We start from the raw sequence: 27,354 nt of genomic DNA on the forward strand, positions 1-27,354 counted from the left end.
CTGAAAGTGGCCCTGCCCAGAGCAGGGGGACTGGAACTAGGTCATCTGTAATGTCTCTTTCAACCCAAATCATTCCATGATTCTATTGTCTGGCAACATCATTATGTCTTTTTCAATACAGCAACACAGAGGAAAAAAACCAACAAAAATCAAGAGCCAAAAACCCCCCATATATCAAAAAAAAAAAAAAACTTAAAAAGGAACTGATACATGTTAATCCAGTTACTAAAAACTTGTCTTAAAATAATAAACCAAAGGTAAATTCTAAAATCCATAATTCTCTTTTCCTAGGATGGCTGCAAAAGAAGTTTGACCATGTGTTCTCAGAGACAGGATTTGACTTGACCTATGAAATTCTGAGTAATGAATGGTATTATCTGTTAATTAAAGCAGTGCATAAAGAAAACAAGTAATAATCACATTTCAGTCAAATAAAATTCAGTTTCACTTTATTCAAGATTAAGAAGGTGAGGGTAGGGTGGGGGTGGAAACCAAGAGAACCATGCTATGAAAGCCATGCAGCTGAACAAAAAGGAAGCACAACAATCAGACTTACAAATGTTTCACGAATTTCTCAGAGGTAATTGTAACCTTAGCAAACTGAGAACCCAAATGACATTTCTCAAATGTTTTAAGTTTACATAACAGTCATATAGAAGAGGAGCAGTTCTTCAGCATTTCAGTAAAGGCCAAGATACACTTTTAAACACCACAGTGGGCAGAACCAAATGCCTACATTTTAATGTTTATCGAGATCCCCTTTTCTAGTTGCATATACACTTTCAATAAAAATTAACATACCTATTCAGCCTTCTTGTTGAAAAACATATGCATATTGCAATAAGGAATGAGGCACAGCAGAGTAGACATCTCATACAACCTGCAGTAATCCAGAAAATTACACGATGGCACAAGTCTAAATACCTTTCTCTTCACTCTGGGGTGATACATAGTTAAAGGAGAAAACTGATGTTTGCCAAGAAATGGCAAAAGTCTTTCATGACTGTATGGAGAAAGCTTTATTAAAAAAACAAAGTCAAAAGACAAAAGTTATGGACTAGAAAAGGGACCTACAGAAAATCATATTTTCATTACAAGTGGAAACTAAGGGACATGGAAGAGAAGTCCCACACTGACTTGTGGACAGTTCAGATCTTGTCTTAAGGCTTTCAGTTAGAAGAAGATCAAAATATTTTATAGTCTATAAGAAAAATGCCATTCGGGGGGAATTGTTTTGTTTTCCAAAACATCAGCTGTTTAACCACAAATATGCACATTTAAAATAAATCCTTCAACATTAAGAGTTAAATTGCTTTAGCATTACCAAAGACCCAGCTGACATTTGAGAATCAGAATTTGTTGGCAAAATAAATGTAAGAAATAATTAAAATAGAGGCTCTGTGGAGAGAAGATATTTTGAATCAGGTAAATGGAAAAGCTACACACAAATGGAAATGTACGAAGTACACACAAAATGCATTTCAAGTGAAATTTGCAGCAGGTAGTCTGTAAATTCTGGGAATGCAGAGGAGACTACAAACTTTATCAAGAACATTATGAGGCTATAAAATGAACTATCATGCCTAAGACAGAAATCACAGATGAAAAACAAGAGACAGATAAAGAATGGTATTCAGTGCACCTAAAACCACTGCTTATCTAAGGCAAGGTATGGAAGTTTGGCGTGATATAACCTGAGTTAATACTCTTGGTATGTACTTGGTGTACAAAATGATTGGAGTAACACCATCATTGTAATAGCTTTGAATCCCCTTATAATATTTTGATTCCATTTACAATTTATAGGGAAAATTGCAAGATTACCTGTATTTTGCAACTTGCTAAATGGTTACTCAACACCAATGGCAAGACTTACGGTAAATTAAACATCTGCAAATATAGGTTACACGCTAGTTGTTTTAGATTTACAATAACGGAACAATTTGGATACTTCAAGCATCACCAGCAATATTAGAATTCTATCCTGTAGCTATAAATATTCCAAACTATTGTTTGGAAATAATATTTTGGCAGTAGGTGCTTTCTATATGTACAAGATATTTTGAAGACTTTGACATGGGAATTTATGGAAACCTTCATGTAACATTGTATTGTTTCATGTACTTTTTGTATCAACTGCAGTAAACAGCCACTCAACAATACTACAACTACTACATCTAAGAAATAAACAGAATTTGCGACATTCAAGCTAATAAAATGCTGCTGTCTGGGTATGAAACAAAGAAGTTTCATTGGGTAAGAAAAGTTAATAAAAGTAACTGTGACATATTATATTTGTTATTTAATATAAATTTGACTCCACTAGTCTTTTGCTTAGCACACAATATTGTGTAATTCAAGGCATTTATATTTGGTATGCAACAGTGCACTTATAACCCCATAAACTCCTTCTTGAGTTGCAAGACTGTTACTAACTTACTATCTAATAGTAGGCTTTTATTAATATTTTTAGTGCAGTTAATTCTCCCCAATACGCATTTTTGTAAACTCTTACATTTTAATAATTGATAGAGGTGCTGCAACATTTCCTTGAGTAGGATATAAAAAAAGTTTACACCAAAAGCCATACTGTACTGTATACATTAATTGTGACCTGGTCCTTTCATTTACAAAAAGCCCTAGTATTGTCAATTAAGCAGCCACTTGCAACTTCAATTTAAATTCTCAGACCAGTATCCTCCTTCTTATATTTTGAGTTTTAACACTAGTGATTAAGTTAACATTTCCTTTGACAGAGAAATTTGTATTTCAACACAGCCTCAAGTCACATTAAAACCAAAACATAAAGTAACTACTGATTATCAGAATCAAATCGAAACTGCAAGACTTGCTCCAAATACTACCATAAGAATTATTCCAGATTTTTCAGTTTCAGTATCAAAGGTTAAGACAAACTCACTTTATACTGCTTATATAAAAAATGAAATCTGAAATTCTTACATTAAAAACCAAGCAAACCAAGACAAAACTTGGCAGATTTTTTATCATTACATAATTTTTAATCTAACATCATCTACTTTTCTGACATGGACTGTTCTGATCATAATAAATAATTGGATAAATCTTCCCTCCTTCCTGTTTTTGCTTCTGTTGATGATATTCAAACAGTTCTGTTTGTGAAAGAGGAATTAAAAGGTAGCTGTCAGTGTTCTTCATCTTCTCCATTCATTACAATTTTGGCTGATTCTCTCGTACTTCTTCTAGTTTGGAAAGGATCCACTGTATAAGGAAAAAAAGAAAAAATTAAAATCTTTCTGTGGTACAAAACAGACAAAGCAGCTGAAAATTGGACTGGTTTTTGTCACTGTCTTTACTACCTGCTCTTTTCCTAACCAAGTTTTAAAACAGTGTTAAAAATTCTTCTGTAGAGTATAAACCCCTGTCTTTCTAACATGAGAATGGAGCCATTTAAGCACCAGTATTCAACATTTGATACTATGTCACATTAAACTTGTTTCCTGGTCTGAATTTCAAGGAGTAAGATTTGAAAAATAAAAGAAGACAACATTTAACCCCCATCCTGGCTCTGCTTTTGTCTACAGCTCTAGACAAATCACAGATGACAACAGAGAAGCAAGGATCACCACAGACAGAAGACAATAACAGGTCGCAGCAGTGTGATTACTTAGAAAAAAAGCTTACAGCAGGTTACTTAGGAAAAAAGCTTTCTTTAACGGTATCTTGTTTCTTTTAAGGAATGTTCATATAAAAGGGAAATTAATTTCCCAAGAGTATTAAAGAAAAAAAAAAGGAGGTTTGGGGGAAGGGGCAGTGAGATGGAAATCTAGAGCAGGACATGAAGTTATATTGAGGGTCTGCCATAAAAGGTGTGCATACCGCTTTGAAGAAAGATGATTGGATTACTACAAATCAGAACCTGTTACTGTATCAGGTTCTATCTCTTCATATGAACATTTGTGTTGGTTTTGTGTTTTTATTTACCTCTCTAGGTAAATAAACACCCCAATATTTTTGTGAAAGGTGTATTCATTTTTCTTACATTTCTTTGCCTTACTTAAGACTTGTGGTATATGTAATATGGTATACTAATTTCACTTTTGGAATAGTTCCTGATTTAGCAGGGGCATAGATGGGATTCCTCTCCCAGAGAGACTAATGGATCTCAGCACTGCCCACCCCTGTTCCACACAGCCCAGAAGAAAAAAAACATAAACCTCAGCACTTCCAAAGATTAGAGGCAAGTGAAATTCAGCACAGGGCCCTTACCTTTCTGAGGTAAGAGTTAACTGCTACCATTTACCTGTAACTAGAAACTACCTTCAGAAAGACAAAATCTGATGAGAACCTAAACTGATGAGAAGATGCAAAAGCAACTTAAACTAATAAGAGAATGCAACTTTTGCAAGCTGTCTCAAACCATGATTCCAGGGAACCACACCCCTCTGAAATACGCTGAAGATTCATGCATTTTTTTGGTGAAAATTACTAGCTACACTAGTTAAAAAACAAGGCAGAACTCTGACAAGTAGCTACCTTCTGGTAGCAGATCTGAACTGCTCCTACTGTCTGTTGCAGTCAAAACTAATGATGTCAAAATGAAGATGTCCGAAAAATGTGTATAAAAATAGCTGCAATATCATGTATCACATAAACTACTGGTATTTTTATTAAGGATTTTCTGAAAAAAACCCTGTATTTTAAGGAACACAGCAGTAACACCCAACCCCTGCCCACCACCTAGGAGTACAAATAATTTTGGTCTATTAAAATATACTATTCTAATTCATATTCTAGACTGTTTAGTTTTTGTTAGCACTACTGTTTAATCAATCTTTTGTCAGACTGCTGTAATTCAGAAGATTTATGTCGAGAAAAGTCTCATGTTGGAATTGACTATTTTTGAAATTCAGTACTGAGTAGATTATTGCTATCTCCATGTCTGTAACAGATATGTGGAAATACTGAATTTTAACTATACGTAGTTTCAGGTTAAGATTATTTCTGTTACACTTTTTAAGTTAAATTTACCACTATATTTTTAATTGTATTTTGACTTTACCTTAGCATCCTCTGGACTTCTAAAATTAATAATTTTTCCAAATTCTTTGGCATGGAAGACAGACTTAACTCGTTCCTAAAAAAAAAAGCAAAACCAAAACAGTAATTCAAAACTGAAGTTAGCTACTTCAGGCTTTAAGACCACGATGCTATTTACTATCAAGGCAGCTATAATGGTTCAAACAGCCATGTGAACCAAGAAAGGTCATCTGAGTATGTTGGCATCACATGCACATACCCTGAGAGAGACCATTTTCTGCATGAAAGCTCAGTAGGGTGAACACTCCAGCAGTAACAGACTCCCCTTTTTACCATGGAGTCCTTGGATAAGGGCCTATAAACGTGTGTAGGAATGGAAGGGAGATAATGTATATGTGGTAACAAAATCCATTACTCCCCAAGGTTTTAATTTGCAATTCTTCAAGTCATTACTTGAGTGGACATTCCACCAATACTGACTTGCAAGTAGTGGAAACAACGACTTAAGCTTCAGAAAGAAAAACATATGGAGTTATTTGCAAAATACAGTTTTCAATCATAGATTTCAATACAGAGCATACTGCAGACATGTTAATGGATTCTGAAATGACTGCTGTGTAGGGGTAAAGATGGATATGTTATTCAGCATTGTCTGAAATGGCAGAAACGCTAAGAATTATTTCATCCTGTAAAAGTTCACTTGCAGTCAGAAATCCAGTTTGGAGGATTCCAAACCAATATGGCTCTGCCTTTCATGCTCTCTGCAATAGAAACAAATAATCTGAGTGAAAAACTGAATGATGTTTTGCACCATCAAGACTGTCCTGATAACCAAACTGTGTAATTACACATATGCAGTTTATTAAAAACAGAAACAAAATACTGGCAGAGAAACTTACTGAATGAAGTTCAGTTAACTAAGTTCAGTTAACAGATCAGTAAGAATTTAAGATTTTTTGTTAAGAAAGTGCCTCTGTAAATAGCCATTAGTAGTCACCTTTCTCCTTATGTCCTTTGCCAGCTTACCAGGGAAAAGAATTTTAAGGATTTTTTTTAAGGAAGAATTGCAACTAAGAGCAACATTCTTCAATTTGTAGAGAAAGGGAAAATATATTTGTCATTATCGTAAGTTTTGAAGACAATAAAACCTTATTATATGCCCCAGAGAGCATAATAAAAATATTCTGCAATGTTCTGAGCCTTTTGTTATATCAGCATTTTTCCGACTATGAATACACCATCAACTGGGGCATACAAACAAAAAATTCCTACAGCTCAAGGAAAAATCTCATCTGCAAAGACCAAGTCACTATGCTGCTTAAAACAGTCAGAGACTAGTTATCTGAGGAGTTCACTCATGACAAGTTTCAACTCCTTTCTCTGAGTACATCTCAAATACAAAGGAGATCAAGAACTCGGAGGAGAGTGAGCAGAAATTCAAAGTTCAATTTCATAAACAGTAACAAAGAAAGACAACAAAACATGCCACGAGTAATGTACCTTGGCTTCAATGCGCAATCTTCGACCATCAACGATGAATGGTTCTTTGGTAAATTCATCATAAGTGTATTGCCATTCACATGTCAGCTGTCCAAATGCCCCCTTTGTCACAAATAACACACCACTAGGCACCAGAAAATAAAAGTAGTTTTAAAAATTAATGTAAAAACACTTAGAAGTTGTCATGTTACCCTTTCTCTACTGAATTAATTTGTCATTGCAAAATAGGTTTCATCTCATGATCTCTAACTACACAGCACACTTTCCAAAAGAGTGAATTTTGAAACTCCCTCTTACATTTAAAAGACTGTGTTTCATAGCAAAACTGTAACACTATTTCAAACTGTATTTGAGAAGGATGCCCCATACTCTACTGCTAGATATTGACTGTTCCTATATTATCCTTTATTTCTTTCAATACACCTTTGTAAGTGAATCCCATAGTTCAGGTAATTTTACCCTAACCCAGTTTATAACAAATCCTTCTCAGCTAAAGCAATCTTAAAATCAGTACTTCTTTCCCTTCTTAAATAGAAGAGAAATAACACTGAATACTCTCCTACTACAATGACATTGTTGAAGATTATTACCAGCACACTAGGCGTGCCTTCCCCATTATTTTGTCTACATATATGGTGACAGCGCAGTTATTGATCAGCAATCATCAATGCATGCACATTTTTATGATTGTTTTAAGTACATATTATTCAGAGTCAAAACTGTTTACCTTTTTGTTACCATTAACAGATCTGTACTGTTGACCATAGCATGTGCAATATATCTGAGTTTTGCAAATCTTCCATTTTCAATTTTCTAAAAGAGATAGAAGTTTTATAGCTTTGAATATGCTAGCAATGTACTAATTTTGTGCATAAACGTTATTTATGCTCCAAAAATATAAATTGTAACAAAGCACAAAGCATAGACTTTTAAATAAAAGGCTACTTTCATTAAGTCAAAATATAACTAACATCTGTAATAGCTAATGTTCATAACTACTTGGTTAGAGTCAATACATCTATGTAAATAAAAACCAATCCTAACCAAAACTGACAAGGAATAATGTAACTTCTCTAAAAATGTCAGGACTTCATCTTCTACATACTTTTGATATACACAGAACTTCTGCTAACTAATACATTTCTGAGACAATAAACAAAATAAAGATTCCTTTCTGACTTTATTGCATTGCCTCCAAAACACTAATTAACCCTGAGAATAACTCTATACCTAGCTGTATATAAGCACCATTAATTATCATGTAGACAGTGGGACTAACAATAATGCACTTGAGGTAGTACTTAGCATTCCTCTACATTATTTTGTTTACTCATTAACTAAACCATTTCCTAAATTAATGTGAATACTGTAGCAGAATACTTCTAATGAGCAATATATTTAAAATATTGATGACAGTAGATAAGTATTTTTTTAAAAACAGAAGCCCTGTACCTCTCACATGACTTGGCAACCATTGGATATCTGACTTCCTGAGCAGCGAGTGATTAAACTAGTGGTCGAATTAATATTGCTGCATCTTGGTTGGGAATAGCAACACAATTGCTTGCATGCTTCCCAGCTGTTACAACTTGGAAGCAACACCAGATTAGAACAAACTAGTATGATTCAATAAAGTTTTAACTACAAATATACAGCTTCAGATAAGTATGCAAACGTTTTTAAAATATCTAGATTAGTTCTGAAAACAGTTAAGAAAGTAAAGTCCTTCAATATGTGTTCCCCAACACAGTAAAATGATGAAGACATTTAATTAGTGTAAAAAACTTCAAATTTGACTGTGTGGATAATTCCACTTGCACAGACATTTCAAAAATTATCTCTTCCCCAAAGATACTGATTCTTTCACGACTAAAAAGCATGAATATTTGAGTAGCAGGTTATCCTAAGGAGAGCTTTTGAAAAAGCTCTTAGAAATTTCCAATTATTCCTCTTCCCCCATCTCTTTCAGGCTACAAAATCACAGCTATTGGTCACACGCCTACTTACATAAGTCGCTGCTTGCATTTATTGCTGCGAGAGCTAGTGTCAGGAGCAGGACGAATTCCACAAGAAGAATGGCATAAAAAAATGAGGAACTAAGGGCTTGGAAAATAAGCTTTTTTTTTTTTTTTTAATTTTTGGAAACATCTTATTCAAGTTTTATCAAGGTGTTGTTCTGCCTCTGAAATGTGTATCTCCCTGCCTCTTGTATTAGAAGCTTAGACATAAAAAAATAAATAACTGAAAAAACCTCTCTAAAAGGTAGCCCCTGCTACATTCCAGTACATAACACGCTGGATGGTTAGAAGACAAAGGAGGCTGTATGGACAGACCATGGACAGCATGAATAGGATACATGATCCACAGGTCAGCCTACTGGTCTAGGTCTGTGAACTGATGGCCTTTCATTAGTGGCCTAGAAAGAAAGACAGGGAAATGGAAGAGAGGACTAACAAGAACTTAAAGAAACATGTGGGAAGAGCAAGGGTGGTTCAGAATACGTATAAAATACACTTCACTTAACTGTAAGACACTTTGACAATGACACAAATTACTCTTACTGACCAAACATACAAATATCACACAGAATAACCAGTATCTCTGTTCTATTCAAAGTGTACATAAAAGCATTTAGCAATTTAGCCTTATTAGGATGGAGAAGATTTCCCATGTTGGAGAAAAGAACCTTCTTATGCTTTGCACAGCATAGAAGTAAGGCTCTCAATCCAAATATTAATCCCATTTAAGTGGGACTTAGGAAAGGAGGGTTACCTTTTTATATTTTCTGATTAGATTACTAGCTAATTTTCAACTAGTCAAGTCCCCCTGCTGTAATTTTCTCAGCTTACAGTAAGAGATTGGGAATTGTGAAAATTATTATGCAAGTACAGTACTTAATTATTACACAAGCAATAACTTTAAACAAAAGCTAAACATATACCAAACATATTTAAACATATACCAAATTCTACAAAAAGTGTTTAATTCTATGAGATTTCCAAACATGTGACTTGTGGAGAACAAAAACATTGTTGCCATGTGGCACACACTGAGATAACTAGCCGTCGTTAGCTATGAGTCAAAAATCATAAACTAACTGTGTTTTATAGTTTTGTAGACAACAGGAGTTAATTGGGAAATAAAACACAAGGAAATGCTGCACAGACTATTTATAAAGGGAACAAACACTTGCTAAGCAGTAACTACTTTTAAATTTTCTGCCTTTGTATTTTTCTACCTTTTATTTCCAATCTTCATCCTTGTTAACATTAGACTTTCACCTATTCATTGGGAATACATCATAGAGGGAGACTGCTGACAATTATTGTAACAAGCTCACTCCTGCACTCTGCTACCGAAGTGCCTTATACCACTCAAACATAAAACGATATATAATTGATCACTCAATACAGATGCATAAATAGTTCTTAAAACTTTTATGGTATGTAGCTATTGTTTGGAGAAAGACAGCAACTTGGACCACTGTTTGGTGATGGAAAACTATGAAAAGTAACATTAATCAGTCATTCTTTGTTCACTGTTATTTTCAACATTGGAAGAAAACACATACAAATCTTTAAAATGCAATGTCTGTATTTCAAATTAAAAACATTTTAATCACCTGCTTAAGTATGTGCAAATCTATTAAAAAAATAACACTCCAGAAGCTGTAAAGCATGAAGTAACACAATAAGAGATCCCCTCCTTTGCAAATTCTTACCTGCAGTACAATTACTCAAATGTCACTGCAATAATCTAACAGTAAAAGTGATCAGTTATGCATATATATGCAAATATGCTCAATGTCTTAAAAGTGGTATCTCTGCACCTGGAGAGATTCCTAATCACACCACACCTTCTTAATGTAATGAGAAGCAAGCCAAGAGGCCTTTGATAAAGTTAGAAATGATACAGAGCAAAATTAAGTAGTGGAGACAAAAATTAAAATCTATGAATCCCCTGGTAATAGTTCTAAAAAATACCAGTAGTATGTGTGATACGTAAGTCAGAATGTTTGACAACCTTCTTGAACTCACTCAGATGAAATAGTATGTAAAAAAATACTGAAAAGGCTGTTACTGCTTAAAAAGTGGTTGGAAATCTGTTCTCTCTTGATGTTCAAATTAACTTTCATCTGGACTACCAGCGTATTTCCCTATGAACTGGTTACTGTCCAAATGTGTGAATTCTGAAGGCAATCCACTGCCGTTGCTAGAAACTCCAACCCTGAATGCATCTTTCAGCTCAAATTACAAGGTAACTTTTTCAAAAGCTATAGAATTGCTAATTTCTGCAGGCTAACCTGGTATTATTATTATCTATCCAGTCTTCCTCACAGAAACATTTAAAAGTTCTAACCAGTTCCTAAGTGACTTCATAGATGCAGCTTGAATGAGCGTGAAAAAAAGGGGAAAAACTGTTAATAAAAAGTAACATGTAAAACATTAATTTTTCGCCATGCAAAATTCTTTCATCATTTATGAATAATAACCACCAATAATCCTTTATTACCTACTTCCTCTTTCAATTATCCTAATGTGCAATGTCATTATACAAAACACAAAGCAATGTGCAATGTCCATGATGTGTTAGTATCGGTATTCAGATTCCATTTAGCCATGCTGAACATTAACTCCCAAATCCACCTGGTTTTTATTAAAATCAGTGGGAATCTGCGGTCATAGTTAACATTTAAATCTAAGGCCACAGCCAAGACAATAAAAATTAGGACAGCAGCTTTTTTTCAGAATGCAAAACTTCTATTTCACAGCAGAAATATAAATTGCCTATGATGACTGGCAGAATTATCTTAATAAATTTTTGATCTGAATACACAGGAGAATTTGTTTGAGTAGCTGAGATGGAGAAACCATACTGATCTACACTTTCATCATGATGACCACATCTAGACGTTCTGTTTCCTGCCAATACAACCACAACTCTTGGATTCATACCATTTGAAGCATGACACATCAGCAGGGAAATTAAAGAATATTGTCTTTACGCTTCAGTCACAATCAAGTAAAAATGAAATTGCGTAATGCAGGCTTCCATATTCCTCTGGAACAATCAGTGTCAACGGGTTTCAGACAGGTTCCCATAACTGTCTTCTATTTGGGGTTGGGCAATGGCTCTGTAATAGTACCCAAATTTTGCATATTTAAGTGGTAAGGATCCTGCTTTTTCCTTTAACCTAGACAGACAAGGTTTTCCAGAGCAGGACAGATCTTGACATCTGTGAGTGAGTAAAGGGACCAGCAAGCTAGACAGCATTAATGAATACCTGGTAAGAGTCTGGACAATGTCAATTAAAAATGAAGTTATTTTGAACTTCATAAAGAATGTAATTTTGCAAAGTGAAACCTCAGTTTTAGGGTACTTCAGGACATGGATATTTATGTTTTGATTTGAAATCAAGCCCAAGAACAGTGAGGGAAAGACAGCAAGAATTAGCATGACATACTTTTCCGACTACTCAGATGTTCTTCCTGGCAGACCAAAGTGTGAATGCTAAGTAACAAGGGGCTGCTCAAATAATTTCAACATCCTACCTGATACGAAACTCAAGACCAAAAAGAATCACTAAACCAAAAGCTGAACACCTCCAATACAAGAGGATATGGTAATGAAGCACAGCTTTGAAGGACTGTCTTCTCTGGAGCAACATAATTGTGCAGCAACCTTATACAACACAGTATAAGCATCATCACAAACTCACTAGTTATAAAAGAAAATTAAAAATAATAATAACAAAAATATTTTGCATGTTTTGAAGTTGGGCAGACATTGACACAGAGAACCACTGACTGCACAGCGCAACTGCTAATGAGTCAGCTTCAAAAGCACAAAACCATTCTTTCAGCTTTATTTCCTGGCAGGCCAAGACCTCACACATCTGTTGCTTCTGGAAATAACTAATAACAATTTATGCATAAACAGTCTATTAAATGAATCCCCAAAACAGTCGAAAGTATCCCCTGGCACTGACCTATGCCTACAGAGCATCTTGAGAAAACCAGACCACCAGAGAGGCCTGAACAAAAGGGATATACTGGATGACATCAAAGGTAAAGAGCACAGCCAGTTATTCACCTAAGCAAGGAGGAAGTTATACAAGTAACTGTAAGAGTAAAACTGAACTCTTGGGAAAAGCTGCATTGTCAATTTGTCAACAGCACAAAATTTAGCAATCTGAGACAAAAGGAGGACACTTGGACTTGGAATTTTCAGGGACACGCTGAAATGTATGGACTTCAAATTCAGTTCAACAGTTAAAAGGAATGGGATGGCGGAATTATGTAGCCAAAAGTTCAACTGTTAAAATACATTAAATTAAAGAAAAAAAAATTGAAAATGAGGTCTCTCTTTTTTGCTATGATATTTTAAATCTCCTCTAAATGTTTCAGTGTTTTTGTTTTAGTTCTGGGGATTCTTCCATCCTGAAAGAACATCAGTTTCTGCTATTAGTTTTCATAGTTTTTGTCCCAAGACCTAAAGAGAAAGTAAGTATCCCAGACGGTAAAATTTCTTGTTTTCCCAAATCCCCATATCCACAAATCCAATTTATTTCTTTTTCTATGTATGTTCAGAGAAGCCTAGACGCAAGAGAGAAACAAGTAAAATACTTGCACAAAATTACTATATTTTCTATTAACACAAAAACTTCAAAAATAGAAAAATAGAACTATACCAAAGAGACAAAATATTCTAGGGCATATAATCATATTTGCAAACTCCAACTGGAGTTGTTCATTTTGTTGGGCTTTTTTTTTTATTTAGCATTCTACAACCTTTTAATCTAGCAAGTAAAGAACAAATTCATTTATACTGCACTGCAACTTGAATTAGTAATATCTGACCCAGAAATATTACCATTCATGTACTAATTTTGCCTCCATGTTCTGCAGAAACTTGTAGGATTTTAAGTGAAAAAAATTTAAAACCTAGGTCAATTTTTGGGGCAAAAATTATGACATTTCTAATGCATTTTCTAGCAAGATTGGTCATTCCAAAAGAAAAACAATTTTATAGGATAAAAAACCAAATTGCAGTAAAGCAGCACAAAGGAAAAAGATAACGTTAAGTAACATTATTCCAAATTTTCAAAACCTAGTAAAGTTAATTAAATGTCACAGGAACCTTTCCATTATGTTACACCTAACAATTTCCTCAACTTTTTGACATCATGTGTCTTTTTTCAGAACTGAAGAGCAAAATTATTTCTTTCTTCAAAGTAGATTTGTACCTGAAATATTCAAAATCCTTTCCACAATGTTTCAGGCAGTAACACACTGCAATGGAGCCTTTCATTTGTTTCTGCAAGGCATCCTTTTGAGGCGACAGCATTACAAAACAAATAGGAACACATGACCTGTAGCACTCATAAGCATCAGCAATTTCAGCTAAAACCATCTCCCAAAATTAGTTTGTCCCCCTTTTTCTCTGTGACATTAAGTGCAAAGGGTAACTGCCCAAGAGATCACCTTAAATAGCAGTTTTTGAATGCACAGTGCCAGAATAAGCAATCTTAACAATTTTAAGGATTCTTCCCCCAGAGTTTTGATAAATGGAAGCCAATAGACAATGAAAGACATAACATTACCACATTGAATATGCAAACATTTCAGAAGTTCTTACTGTTTCAGTGCAATGCCAACTGCCCAGATAGTGGCAGAAGAATTAATTTGCATTATAATACAGGTTCAGAATTATCTATTACAAGGTATCTTTAAAGTGCAACACAAAAATCTGAATTTAGTAACAAACCACAAAAAAAGAACAAGAAAACTGAGCAAGCATTTCCGTGAATACAGAATAAATACCTTTTTAAGAAACCAGAAACTTGTAAAGGTATTTGGTAGAATTTATAATACCAAATTGTAGTCGATCAGTGTTCACACTTTCCCCTCATCCCCCAATGTCTAGGTAAATAAAAAACTAAACACTTTTGCATATTATGTATGTTTTATTACACAATGTCTTGTAGAACTTCTGGTATTTTTTTTACATCTGTCTGTGGTTTTTACACAGAGTTTAGTTCTGGAGCAGATTTTTTACTTTTTTTTTGTTGCTATGAAAATAAAAATATTGACTTACAAAACAAATAATTTGTAGTCAAAATAAAAACCAAAATAAACTGTTATTTCACATGTTTAAGGATACCAAAAGCTACGCAAATTAAGTATTAAAAACTATGGTAAAACAAATTATAAATAAGAAACTAAAAGTTTATGATAACATTTCTTGAAAAATGTATGTATTTTATATATTAAATACCTTTATAAGCCATTTAGTGGTCTTACACTACCTAGTTCCAAGAAACATGAGAAATAATGTTGGAACAGAACAGATGAATCCATTTTAGATATACTTTAGACATGTTTATTGTTAAGAAGAAAAGCAGACAAAATACTTTTGAAAGAGTAATTGAATAAACAGTCAAACAGCATTTTAACACCAATAAGGACTGTACAAATCAGTAAAGTTTTACTAAACACATTTAAAGCAATAGTAAATAAACCCTGTTAAACACTTATATAAATGCAAAAAACATTAAACACAGCTGATAAAATACATCTGGAAACAAACTCTAAGTCATGGTATTACTTATTTCTTCATATTATTCAATACTATTTTACCTAATGTCTGGGTTTATCTGTAAGACTATCTTTATTATATTATTTGCTTGTTTGCCTAGCACTCATCATCACACATTTTATTATCCCCATATTTTTTTCACAGTTTAAAAAAGTAAGAATTTAGTATCACAAAACCCCGATTTCTCAGCGGGAATTATAGCAGCAACATTTAAAACTTAAAGGTCAAAAGAATGTGACAAAGGCCATGTATATCTGTTACAATTCACATTATCCTAACTCTCATCATCATCACTACTACTGTGAGCCATAGTCCACTCTTTGTAGGCCTGCCTTTTCTGAAAGCATGGTAAGGGAAGAAGAAAGCAGAAGTATTAGTTTAAAAGTACTAGTTTGCCTGGCAAGTTTGTTAATTAAAGCAAAATAAAACCACAGAAAACAGAAATTCAGATGTGACAGCCTAAGGGCACAGTATGAGCACACAAAATATCCTATTTCCTTTGATCAGCATATACAATCTCTAAATCACCAAAAGAAGTTTTATTCCAACCTAATCCTGCAATCTGTTGAAAAGCTACAACACAGTGGCCACTGTGTGACCAGTCAGCTGTATGCAAAGAAGCATTGCAAAAGGGGAGAGAAATCTTTTCATCCATAAGAAAATATTATTTTATTCAAACTCTTTGAAATAGTGGACATGCAACACACTGAGTCTCATGCAAAACAAAGTAACAGCTCTAGAATCACAAACACTAAGAACCAAAAACATTAGTATACTTAAGGGTTAAATTAAGACACCAAATATCCTATAGCAGAATTTAATGACTGGGGAAAAAATGCAGATCTCTATTTTCTTATTTGACTACCTATAGGAAGACCTGTCTACTCTGCTTGGAGCTCTGAAAATATTTCTTCAAGAGCAATTATGCCTTAGAATCATCAATAGCAAAACTAATAAGAAGCTACCAATCCTTCAGTTTTACCTACATTCAAATGGTGGCTCAAATCACGAAATATCAAAGGCATTACATTATTAAGGCCATGCCTTAATGTATTTTAATTTCTATAATGGAAGCTACTGTACTTGGCCATACAATACAGAAAAATTGAAATTACAAGTTACCTGGCAGATTTTTGTAAAGGTTTCTCAGAAAAAAACCCAAAATATAAAAACGTACAAATCTAAGAAGCAGAAGCAATGTAAACTCAGCTCATTAGAGCTGACTGTTTGCTAGCATTTATTTTAGCAATATATTTTAAAACAGACAAGGGGATGCTTGAAAATTTTCTTAACAAGAAGAGGATAAAGGTTAGTAACAAATTTATGTTATCCATCCGTAGTAGCTTCTAACTAGCAGAGGGCAGAGGGTAGTTAAGGCTTAATGACACCAGTTATAAATTGGAGAGCATAGGTTAAAGCCATCTCATTTACAAGAAAGGCACGGGTATAGTATTTATTATCAAAGCACTTTCACAGTTGGCTGAACTACATGACCAGTGAATGGAACAATGAAGGTAGCTAAGGAATCCCCAACAGATCAATCCTGTTTTACCAGAAAATGAATGACAAACTAATGTAATGCAGGAGAAACCGAAACAAGAGTGGAACTCAACATGGAACAAACAGCTGTAGCAATAGTCAAAATTAGTCATAAAATGCTCTCCAAAGGCTACTACCTTCTCATTTACTTCTCCAGAAAGGTTATTCTGGTACAATATTTTTGTAGCACTGTGAATCCTTCCATGCCTATTTTTAAAATTCTGTTTAAATTTATGCAATCACTAATTGCTACTTTATTTGTTAAGGTTGAACATTTCTAGAAAGAAATTTTATTTCTAACAAAAAGAAAAAACAGAAACTCAGTAAGCTGTGTGTGTCACAACTGAAATTACTTTCCTTTCTGAGTGGAATTTTTGAGTCAAATTTGCTTAAATGGCAGACGAATCATTAAAAAGTGAGGGCTGTTCAGCATATACTTCCTGCAAACAGTATTCAATTTCAGAACTGTTTATGTTCTTTCAAAGGCTTCAGTATGACATAAATACAACTATTTCTAGTGTCTTAAAAGTGTCTTTAAAATGCTGTTTTACACAAAATTGAGACTTAAAAGTCACCGTTTAAGCTACGTATTATAAAATTACTCAAAAAATTATGTGTATTTATCAACCATTTTCACAAAAAAAAAAATTTAAAGGCATAAAACTTTTCATTTGCACATACAGACCTTTTTCTTTGTTCAGAATGCTCTGTGCATAAACTTTTATAGATATACTGATCTACTTTATGGAGTCTCCCTCAAAGATTGTACCACAGCAGCCAAATCCCCAGTGTGGTTACGTGTGTAAGAAATTAAATTCTTGGCTACTGAGTTACTAGGAAAGAAGTGAATGGGAATTTAGGAAGAGAGAAATTCTAAAGCATTTATTTCTATGTAAGATGAGTTTAAATTTATGTCAAAAATTTATCTTTCATTTTCTTCACCTGTAACATTTGACTTCCAGTTCCATCTCTTAATCTGTAAGGTCTAATAACTCCATCTTCACCAAAGAAGCGAGGTGGTCGCAGGCTTATCACATCTTCTGATGAATCTGCAACCCTGAAAAAGCAGAAAATTTAAGATACATATCAATATATCTACTCAACTATACTATTTAGCTAAGGAACGAAATTATTTTGTATACAATTCAAGTACTCGTATAACAACTATTGCTGTCTATATATGCACTTTGGCATACTAACAGACATTATGGAAATCTATTTTCAAGAATAACAATTATCAAATTAGATGGCACAGAGCAGCACATATCTGCAAATATCTAATTAGTGTCTAACTACTGCACTTCAAAACTTCAAAAGTAAAGGCAACTGTACCACATAGAATAGAACTGTACCATATTTCTCTGATATTCTTCTTGAATTTCTCTGCCAAAAAACTTGAACAGGAAAACAAGAGACTGGCATTCTTATGGTAACAGAAGTGATCCAACTCACTAAGAACAGGGCCACTGAACAATTGTATTTAAAGATACCAAGTGCCTCTTCAAAACTGTCTCCTCCTTTATTGCACATAACAGTGGAGAATAATCTTCATCAATGAATTTATTAAAGTGAGACTTTATTAATATTTAAATATTAGCCACAATATTTAAATGTAGTCTTAACATAGTTCTGAGACTGGCATCATCTAGTGATCTTGGAACTAATTTCATAAAGGAGTAATAATATATAAAGTAACTGAACATATCTGAGAAGTCCTTTTTTTCCTGCTTATTTGGGGCAAAAGTTAAAAATCATCAGCTGAAGGAAGTCTGATTGCTGAGACATTTAAACTAGTTTTTGTCAGTAATGCTACAAATAGCTGAGATTTGTGTCTGTAGTTTTTCAATTATATCAAGTGTGTATTTTGTTAAAAAGCCACCTATTTATTATGCAAATAACATAGAAGTGATATGAAGACACAAGGTACTACTAGTATTACTATTGTGTCTTTCATGCCATATGATATTCTGTACACTTATTTTACTTACTTTTTAATACCCTGAAATGTGCTGCTTGCCATATCTATGATTCCACCAGTGGGCCTAGCTACTGCTCCAACTAAGCCTTTTCCAACACCTTTGAAAAAACCGGCTGCTCCTTCTTCCTGAGCTCCTAAAAGCATTAAAAGGAGTAAATCATTATAAACCACAGAATTTCTCTTAAAACCTTAACAAGTTTTATTACCATTTAATTACAAATCTTATTTGATACACAACTACGTAGTCTCCACACAAAGTTCATGTAAACATTTAAACTGTAAGTCAGTAGAAATATAAAATCTTGACAAAGAGTTTTATAACTCTGATTTACAACAGCTCATCAAAAATCAAAAATTCACCGTTGTGTGAACAGTTAATGCATCAAGACCAAACTTACCTCTTATAGGTTTTGTAACTATTCCTGTTATGCCACTGACAAAACCCTACCAGGATAAACAAAACAGACATTACAAATATGCTTCCATACAATATTTTTCATTTTTAACATTTTTCTTCCTACTTCATTGGTTCATAGCCAAAAAGTACATGTGTTGGGAGTATTCTAGAATTCACTACAAGCTAACAGAATTAGAGGCACCTGCTTCACAGTTTCTACCTTCTTTTCTATCCTATTGCATTTTTCTATAAAACTGTCATTTAATTGTAGCTATACACCTGCAAAACTAAAATTAAAATTAAGAAACTAACAAAAAACTAACTCAAAAAAATTGAAAACCAACAACTCTCTGGGGAACACAACAAGTGCCTGGTACTCTTGCCTGCATAAAATTAATAAATTTTTGCTTTCCTCCTTACAGAAACCAGTCCTTTTCCACCACGAGTGATACCCTCTCTCAGACCAGTGGGTTGTTTGTTCATGGCTTCTCTCCTTTTTTGCTGGTAATCTTCATCCATAGTTATCGCAGCTACTCCTTTTGCCATAGCACCTGTGATTCTTGAGGCAGCTCCTGCTAATCCACCTATTGGAATATAAACCAAATTAAAACTCTAATGCAATTTACAAATACTCAGCTCTTGTTTACTATTAGGCAAACTACCATCACAGCACTGAAACTTACCAACAGCACCCCCTACCAGTGCTTTAAGTCCTAGTGCCATTCCCTCTATAAATTCCTCAGGACCCTGGATGGCTCCCTATGAGAAAAAAGGATACACTCAGAATGAGCTTTGAATAGTATGCCTTATATATTTTTTAATCGTACATTTTTATTGGGATTTATATGTAACAAAGAGGAAAACAGGATGACACTGAGTGATAAAGTGTGAAAGCACCCACAAAAGCTTCTGTGAAAGACGGACAATTTTAGAATAATAATTAATTCCACGAAGTTTGCTTATTTTAAGGAGAAGCAAAATATTTATTTTAAGGTGTGAACTGTAAGAAATGGCCTTTTGATAGTTAAGTAGACATCTCTGTCCTTTTTACTCTCACTTGAGTTTTCCAGGCATTTTCACTTGAAATTTTCAATTCTAAATCTAAATTTAAAACCAAGAAGGTATTAATATAGATTTTCAATACAATGTCTATCTATCTACTTGTAAAAGGGCAGCAGAGAATTTTACCTGATATGGTTCATAGAAAAAAGCTTCTACTCCTTCAGACAAGCCTCTTATGAATCCAAATGGATTACCCAACACATCAAGGCCAAGAATAAGAATATACATCTGTTTAATAGCCTGAAATGAAAATAGGTATTAGAGAAAATATTTTCTAAATTGTACTAAAACAAAGACAAACAGTGTATTATCTCAGATTAAAACAGGGAAAGAAACATGACTTAAATATAAAAACCTCAAAATTGTCCAGAAAAGTAGAAGTAGTTGTAATAAAAAGATGAGAAAATCAGTGAGTAAACCATATTATGTCAGCCAAGAAATAACATTACTTAAAAGCATTACAGTAGGTCCTCATTATTAATGATGGATGGAGAGGACTAATTCTTTTATGCAAAAGTATTTTTGTTGGATTCTCTCCACTGGATGACAGGGCTTTCAACAGTACACAAAAGCCAAAAGGGTACTATGATTTGAATAGTACTAATGTCCAAGAAATTGCATCCACATTTTAATGCCAATCACGTTTTATCAGAGCTCCATCGTGTTTGCTTCCCCTATCTATCTATTCCAGTAAGATGTTTTGTTATCCATGCCACCTGGCAAGGCAATAAAATCTTACTAATGAGTAATTGGCTTGTATGCATTTATTTAACCTTTGTATATAAATACAAGGATGAAACTAAATTTTATTTTGTTTAATGGAATGAAAGTGCACAGTAGCAGTTTCAAAATAAAAATTTATTGGAATGTTGACATTTTCTTATTCTCACCTGTTTTGAATAATGCCTTACAACTGATGATTGAAGCTGCTGTGTAGTACAGAAGTCATACCTGAGCTCAAAGAATGCCAACCTAAAAAAGAGACGAGAGAAAAAGTAAATCCTTACTGCACAGAACAAAATAAAACTCAACATATGTAATATTGATATAATCTTTGTGAGTGATTTTTACATTCATATTTTTAACCTACTTAAAGACAATATCTTGCACATCTGTAAGGGTGGCCCCTATACTCTTCAGCAGGAGATTCAAGGACTGAAATGGTATCAATTCATTCTTTCTTTCTTCTTTGTTACTATCTTCTCCACCCGTACTGAGTGAAAAGCTCAGGTGTAACTGAAGGATAAAAATGAGATTGGGAAATAACATGGTTAGTTGTTAGCTGTATGATATTTATATCCTTATAATCTTTTAGACTATTTAAAAATTGAGTTAGGACATTTCTAGTCTGGCTGAAACCAGCCTGACTTTGTAACAGAGTACACAAATGCATAATGTAGGCCAAAAAAAGCCCACTGACATTTAAAGACGAAGTGAAGAATTTAAACTACCTTTGAGAAAATAATCTGCTTACTTCTGTTTTCAGAGATGGTCTCTGGATTCTTTCATATATAATTTAGATTATTAAGTAATTTTTAAAACATTTTGTTTGTCTAAGTTATACCCAAAATCAAAGCAGACAGAAAATGACAACATAGCATAGAGTCCAAGCAAGAATGTAAAATAAAACCTTGAAAACAAATAATTACTAACACAAGTTTTGCAGGTCCCAAATAATTACTGGAATATGCAAACAGAAAAAAATCCTACTTGTGCACACCTGAAATAACCAAAGCATTTGTTTCAAAGAAGTCAGAAAAGAACAACATTCAGGAAAATTGCTCAAATGACTTTCAGGCACAAAATGGTAGAAATCTATCCAGCCATTTTCAAAATCAGATTAAAGGAAGTTATGCCTGTTTCTGACTCTCTGAAGACAATATCACGCAACATTCATTATGTTATAACAGAGCTTAACTGTAGCTCATTTCAGTGATACACAGCTTACCTTGCAGAATCATTGTCACTCAATCCATAACTACTGAAGACTAAGCTCTTAGTAAAAACTCAAGCCCATTTATTCTATCCCATTTCCTCCCTGCACTTTTTCTTGTCAAATATAATTTCTAACATCTCACAAGATACTGCGAAGAGATGCAACTCAAATCATTCTTTGATCTACTTCCCATGGATAGATGAGAGACTCTCTTAACAACTGTTATAGAGCCTATAAAGTCCTATCACAGTTGTAATAATGTTAACTGCACACTAATCTCCTACCCTTGATATACATGTTTTTTAGAAATTATATCATTTTCCAATCCATAATACCCTGTGTGTACACAAATGAGCATTTTGCAAGGAACTCATAAATAATAAAATGAAAAGAAATTACTCATGAAGTAAGCCATAAGAATGCAATAGTAAGTTAGTGGTTGCAATGAAAATACTTTCTTGGCTTTTTTTTTTTTAATCAGCACATTTCAATCTTAATTTCCACTGCCTACTATCCTGGACAAGACAAAACATTTTCAGAGAGCAAACTCAGTCTATAACGTGAAAAAGGAATACCTTAATTGGAGATATATGGAAGTATTCATACAAGCTGATTTGTGATGTATCCATTGATGACACACTCATTAGCTCTTCTTGAAGAGATTCAACATCCTTTTCGAAAAGTTGTAGCTGTAAATGCATTTGAAAAAGATATTTCTTCAAAATATGGAGTATATAAAACTACTAGTCATTTTTCACTGATGACAATACATTGACTAATACTACTTATACTCTCATGTACAAACTCCTCTCATTGTCCCTGTACTACAACATTTAAAGCCTTCTTTCCATAGCATACAGGATGAGCATGAAAGACGGAGTCTACTATCTGACTCAGGTAACTGTAAATGAAAACCTCACAGCTCCATATTACTATATCAACCATTGATATGGACACAGAAAAATAATTTTTAATTTTTTTTTAAATACAAGTTGAATTGTTACAGATTTAAAAACTATTTATCTTCAAACAACAAAAGGTTTCTACCTCTTGGTCACTTGGCACATCAGTCTGTGTAAAGAATTCACCTACTGCATACAGGAAGCCAAGATCTAATCTGAGGTCCATCTCTTGAATCAGAACCTTAAAGTACCTGCACATGAAACAAAAAATAATGATTAAGGTGTTCTACAAAAACATGTAACACTTAAAGTTTAGTACTGGTTAGACCACTTACACAACTTCAGGTACTGGTTTTGGTGGATTATTTTGGTGTGGGCTTTTGTTTTGGGGTGTTGTATTTTTGTGCGTGTATTTGTTGTTGATTTTCTTTTTTTATTTGTTTTGTGGGGTTTTTGAGGGATTCATCATTGCTGGTGAAAAGAAGGCTTCCCACTTAGGTGTAATATAAACACATTTCCAAATAACCAAAACCATTTTAAACACATAGCAGCATTTAACACTGTATATAGCACAACTGTACACAGATTTCCTTTCTAAATAAAGATGACTAAAAACACGCATTAAAAAGACATCTAAAAATCCTTGATTTATTCTTCAGTTACATGGATAATAAAGGACACTGAGCTTTCACCTCTGTTAAAATGCTCTGAGATTCCAAGACTGGTTTGTGTTAAAATTACTTTTCATTATGTTTACCTCTGTAATATTTTTAATTTTAAAGCTTGATAATGTATCCAATAGCAATAGAGATGGAACATGTCAAAATACTTACTTAATATGTGATATTTGTGAGTGTCCTGCAGTTCTCATGACAATACTGACGTCAGTAAATGGTTTAGGTGCTGTAAAGTTGTCAAATAAAAAGAGATCAGCACAGATTGTTATATGACATACATAATTTCCTAAGTTTTTTTTATGAAAATGTAATATACATTCAGGGTTTTTTCAATCCTGCACAACAGGATTACATAATGGATATGACTGGTAAACAACTGAGACAGGGAAAAGAGCAGGAACAGAAAGTAATAGGAAGACAAGGATTAAATGGCACATCAAAATGCTATTTAACTGAAAATGCACCATTTTCATTTAAAAGCAAGTTAATATTGATATAATATTAGATTTATGTCATTTCTTTAGTCATGGAATAAGATTTTCCCATGGCTGATGCGAAAATGTAAACTAAACAAACAAAAATGAATTCTGCAGATTCATGCAATGCAGCTTAAAACCGATAATATTCAGAATGAGCAACTGACATCTCACTAGCTTCTGACCAAAACTGCAAGCAGTATTCTTTGTCTCTATCCAGAATCCTTTTTGATATTACTTAGGTTTTCCAAGTGACTTCAGTGTAAAGAAATTAATGAAAGACTCCAGCTCATCACGTAGTATAGCAACATTGAGCTCTATGCTCTATGCTCCAAGCAATGGAGAAAGCTACCTAAAAACCATACAAAATATAATTTGCCAACTGGAGAGCTTATAAGCCTCACTTAACAACTCTGAGCTTAGGCACATTTCTTTTCTTGGTAGCTAAGATTACTTCAGACAGATTACTAGGATATGCACTGCATGATACTAGAGCAGTAGGGAAATAGTGGAAGACTAAAGATGACAAGTGAATCCTCACTGCCCCAAAACTCCAAATGTAAGTAGCACAGAAACAGTGCAACAGATTCACTACCATCAAAACTACCAAAACTTATCTTATGAACAGACCAATCTTCTCATGTATTAGTCAGCATTAAATTTTACTGGTGGTCTGAACTGAAAACCTCCTTTTAAATTTATTAAGTAACTTTCATGTCATATGTTCTCCACAATCAATTAAGTAATGTGCCAAAAAGATGCTCTTAAAAGGTATCATAAAGACAAAGACATTTTCTTTTTTTCTGTTGTTAACTGTTGAAACAGTGTTCTGTATATCTTCTTTGTAGGTAACTGCTTCCTTATTTCTACTTTTATTATTTATATTATCTGTAGTCAGAAAGCTCATGCAGACTTCACCTGATAAAAATGAAATGTGATAAAAGTGATAAAAGTGAAAAATCTGATAAAAGTGAAAAATCTGATAAAATTATTAACTTCAGTACAAGCAAGTTATCTTTTGTTTTAAAAGGAAGGATTATGTTAAACTAGAACAAACCTGAATCCAAGGTGATGGACTTTGGAGGTTTAATAGGATAGAACACAAAGGGAAATATGGCTCCAGGAATCTGGTTTTGTATCTAGTAGGGGTAAGGACAGGACAAGGTGCATCACATTAGCTTTTCAATAGTGAAATATTTTAAGACCAGGACAAACTCTAGAGATACGATCTTTACCTGTGGCCTTCCACCAATCCAAAAGCAGAAAAAAGCCACTACTGTACTTAAAATATATCTATTTTCAAAATATAATAATTAAATTCTAATAATTTAGAAAAGCTTCTTCAAATTGGTAGTAATAAATGGTCCACAAAAGATTTGCAAAGGATTTGTTCTTGAAATATTGAGCATAACAAGACTAGAAATTTCACCCCTCTTTTTGCTTGTTATACAGAAATGCTCCAAGAAAAAGCAAGTAAGATATTTTTCTTCTGAAATGTCATTATTTGTCTTCCTTTTTTTCCAAGAAGCACTTAAGTAGTATTTTCAAAGATTGAGAAGCACTGATGTAGAAGCCAATGCTTACTATTAAACTGAAAACATGAGAAATCCAAAAAATTCTAGAAATGAACCCAAGTTTCCATAAAGTTGTTCTTCAGAATAAGTAACAATGACTTTTTGACATGACTCACTTGTATCCTGTAAATTTGAATTCTGAAAGACTTCTGATGTGCAGAGGAACTGTATTCCACTTTTAAAGCTGGCAGATAATTTCTTCTGATAGGAATCTCATTTGGCTGTTGAATTGTCATGTTCATTCCATTAGGAGTTAAACATACCTATTGTATTATTATTAGAGAAAATTTAGTATGTCAAGTGTTTTAAAATCCTGCTTCATATACTTAAAAATTTACACTGTTCACCAATATTGTAAACCTTAGCAGTAAAAGTTCTGAACCTTTTAAGTTAGATGTCATAATTTCCCTCTATTTAAAGCAAACAAATTTTGCCATAAATTAAAAATAGAAATAAAACTACAAAGTAGTGCATTATTTGGGGGTTACTATCATTTACCACATAGCTATCTAGAAGAAAAGCTGAACAGTGTAATGGACTATGACTGGCATAAACATTGGATCATTTATCTATCCAGTGTTTATTTTCCTACAGCACATTTCTAATGAGTGCCTAGAACTCATCCATACACAAGGACTGAGCATTTGAAGCATAATGTGCTTCTATATTCCAGAATAATTTCTGAAATTTCTTTTTCAATTTTATGTGGTTGAATGACAGCTAAATCATTCCACAACAAGCTGTTTTGAAAATACAGGATTTCAGGCTAAAACAAACAAATCAACCCCAAACTAATATATTTACTGGTATAACACATGAACCAAATGCAAACCTTCCTCACTGTAGTTTTACGCATATTTAGTACTACAAGCTCCAAAAATGGTACACCTCAATTTCAAAGTCAGGCACTAACAACAAAAGTCTGTAGCAATATATCAAGTTTGTGGAATATTTCCTGCACTTTTTAATACAGAGATAAAGAAGTGTTTTCAAATGAAGTAGGCAAATCAATCATCTCAAATTTTACCGTAAGTTTTATCAAAGACAGCAAAATTGATGTATTATCTTTTTCTTGTGCATACATATAAACAACAGAATTAGAGAACTATCAGTATTACCAAAACATTCGATTCCAACTCAATAATCTTATTTTCTGAAGGGCTTAGCTCACTGTAATCTCTGAATTCTTGTTCTAATTTATCAATTTGCTTAACACTCATTGGTCTCCATCTTGACTTCTTCTTCGGTTTTGTCTCCCACACCACATCAGAACTTTGAAAACAAAACAAAGAAGCAAAAGAGAAGTATTAGCTTTTTGAAAACAAGTCTTCAAGAACACAAAGAACACACCTACTTCAGTGTGACTTTTAATATGTTGTAACTAGGGATGAGAAAGCACAACATAAAGCACTACTGTAGCAAACAGAAGCGACCCAAATCATGCACTGCCTTCTTGGAACTAAAGAGAAGCCAGTCTCTCCACTATGATGGGGAAAAAAAAAAGTTAACAAGTCTGTTTAACTCCCCACTTTGATGAAGATGGGTATGTAGTGATACTAAGGAAGCTCCATCAAAGAAGTAGCACTGACATCCATTGTCCTACAATCTCAATGTAGTTTTCTGCTTATAGTCCTGCAATTACTTTGGCGTTTTAAATTTACTACAAATTGAAAAGTTCAAGTCAAGATAAAATGCC

General features: G+C 33.6%; 1 protein-coding gene across 1 annotated transcript in view; it reads right to left on the reverse strand.

Moving 5' to 3' along the window:
• Positions 1–432: 432 nt before the first annotated feature.
• Positions 433–27,354, reverse strand: part of VPS13A (vacuolar protein sorting 13 homolog A) — a 108,213-nt gene continuing 81,291 nt past the window's right edge. Inside the window, exons 55-72 of the mRNA XM_066569822.1 lie at positions 26,777–26,930; positions 25,775–25,921; positions 25,142–25,223; positions 23,765–23,834; positions 23,077–23,182; positions 22,605–22,718; positions 21,184–21,329; positions 20,984–21,065; positions 20,220–20,333; positions 19,715–19,790; positions 19,452–19,615; positions 19,033–19,078; positions 18,645–18,768; positions 17,599–17,713; positions 7,247–7,332; positions 6,520–6,643; positions 5,042–5,116; positions 433–3,240 (exon numbers count right to left, since the gene is read on the reverse strand). Of these exons, the coding sequence (XP_066425919.1) occupies positions 3,190–3,240; positions 5,042–5,116; positions 6,520–6,643; positions 7,247–7,332; positions 17,599–17,713; positions 18,645–18,768; positions 19,033–19,078; positions 19,452–19,615; positions 19,715–19,790; positions 20,220–20,333; positions 20,984–21,065; positions 21,184–21,329; positions 22,605–22,718; positions 23,077–23,182; positions 23,765–23,834; positions 25,142–25,223; positions 25,775–25,921; positions 26,777–26,930 (1,876 nt within the window). The 3' untranslated portion in view covers positions 433–3,189. The remainder of the gene's footprint in view (positions 3,241–5,041; positions 5,117–6,519; positions 6,644–7,246; positions 7,333–17,598; positions 17,714–18,644; positions 18,769–19,032; positions 19,079–19,451; positions 19,616–19,714; positions 19,791–20,219; positions 20,334–20,983; positions 21,066–21,183; positions 21,330–22,604; positions 22,719–23,076; positions 23,183–23,764; positions 23,835–25,141; positions 25,224–25,774; positions 25,922–26,776; positions 26,931–27,354) is intronic.

This window comes from Molothrus aeneus, chromosome Z, assembly GCF_037042795.1.
Source record: "Molothrus aeneus isolate 106 chromosome Z, BPBGC_Maene_1.0, whole genome shotgun sequence".
Taxonomy (NCBI): Eukaryota; Metazoa; Chordata; class Aves; order Passeriformes; family Icteridae; genus Molothrus; species Molothrus aeneus.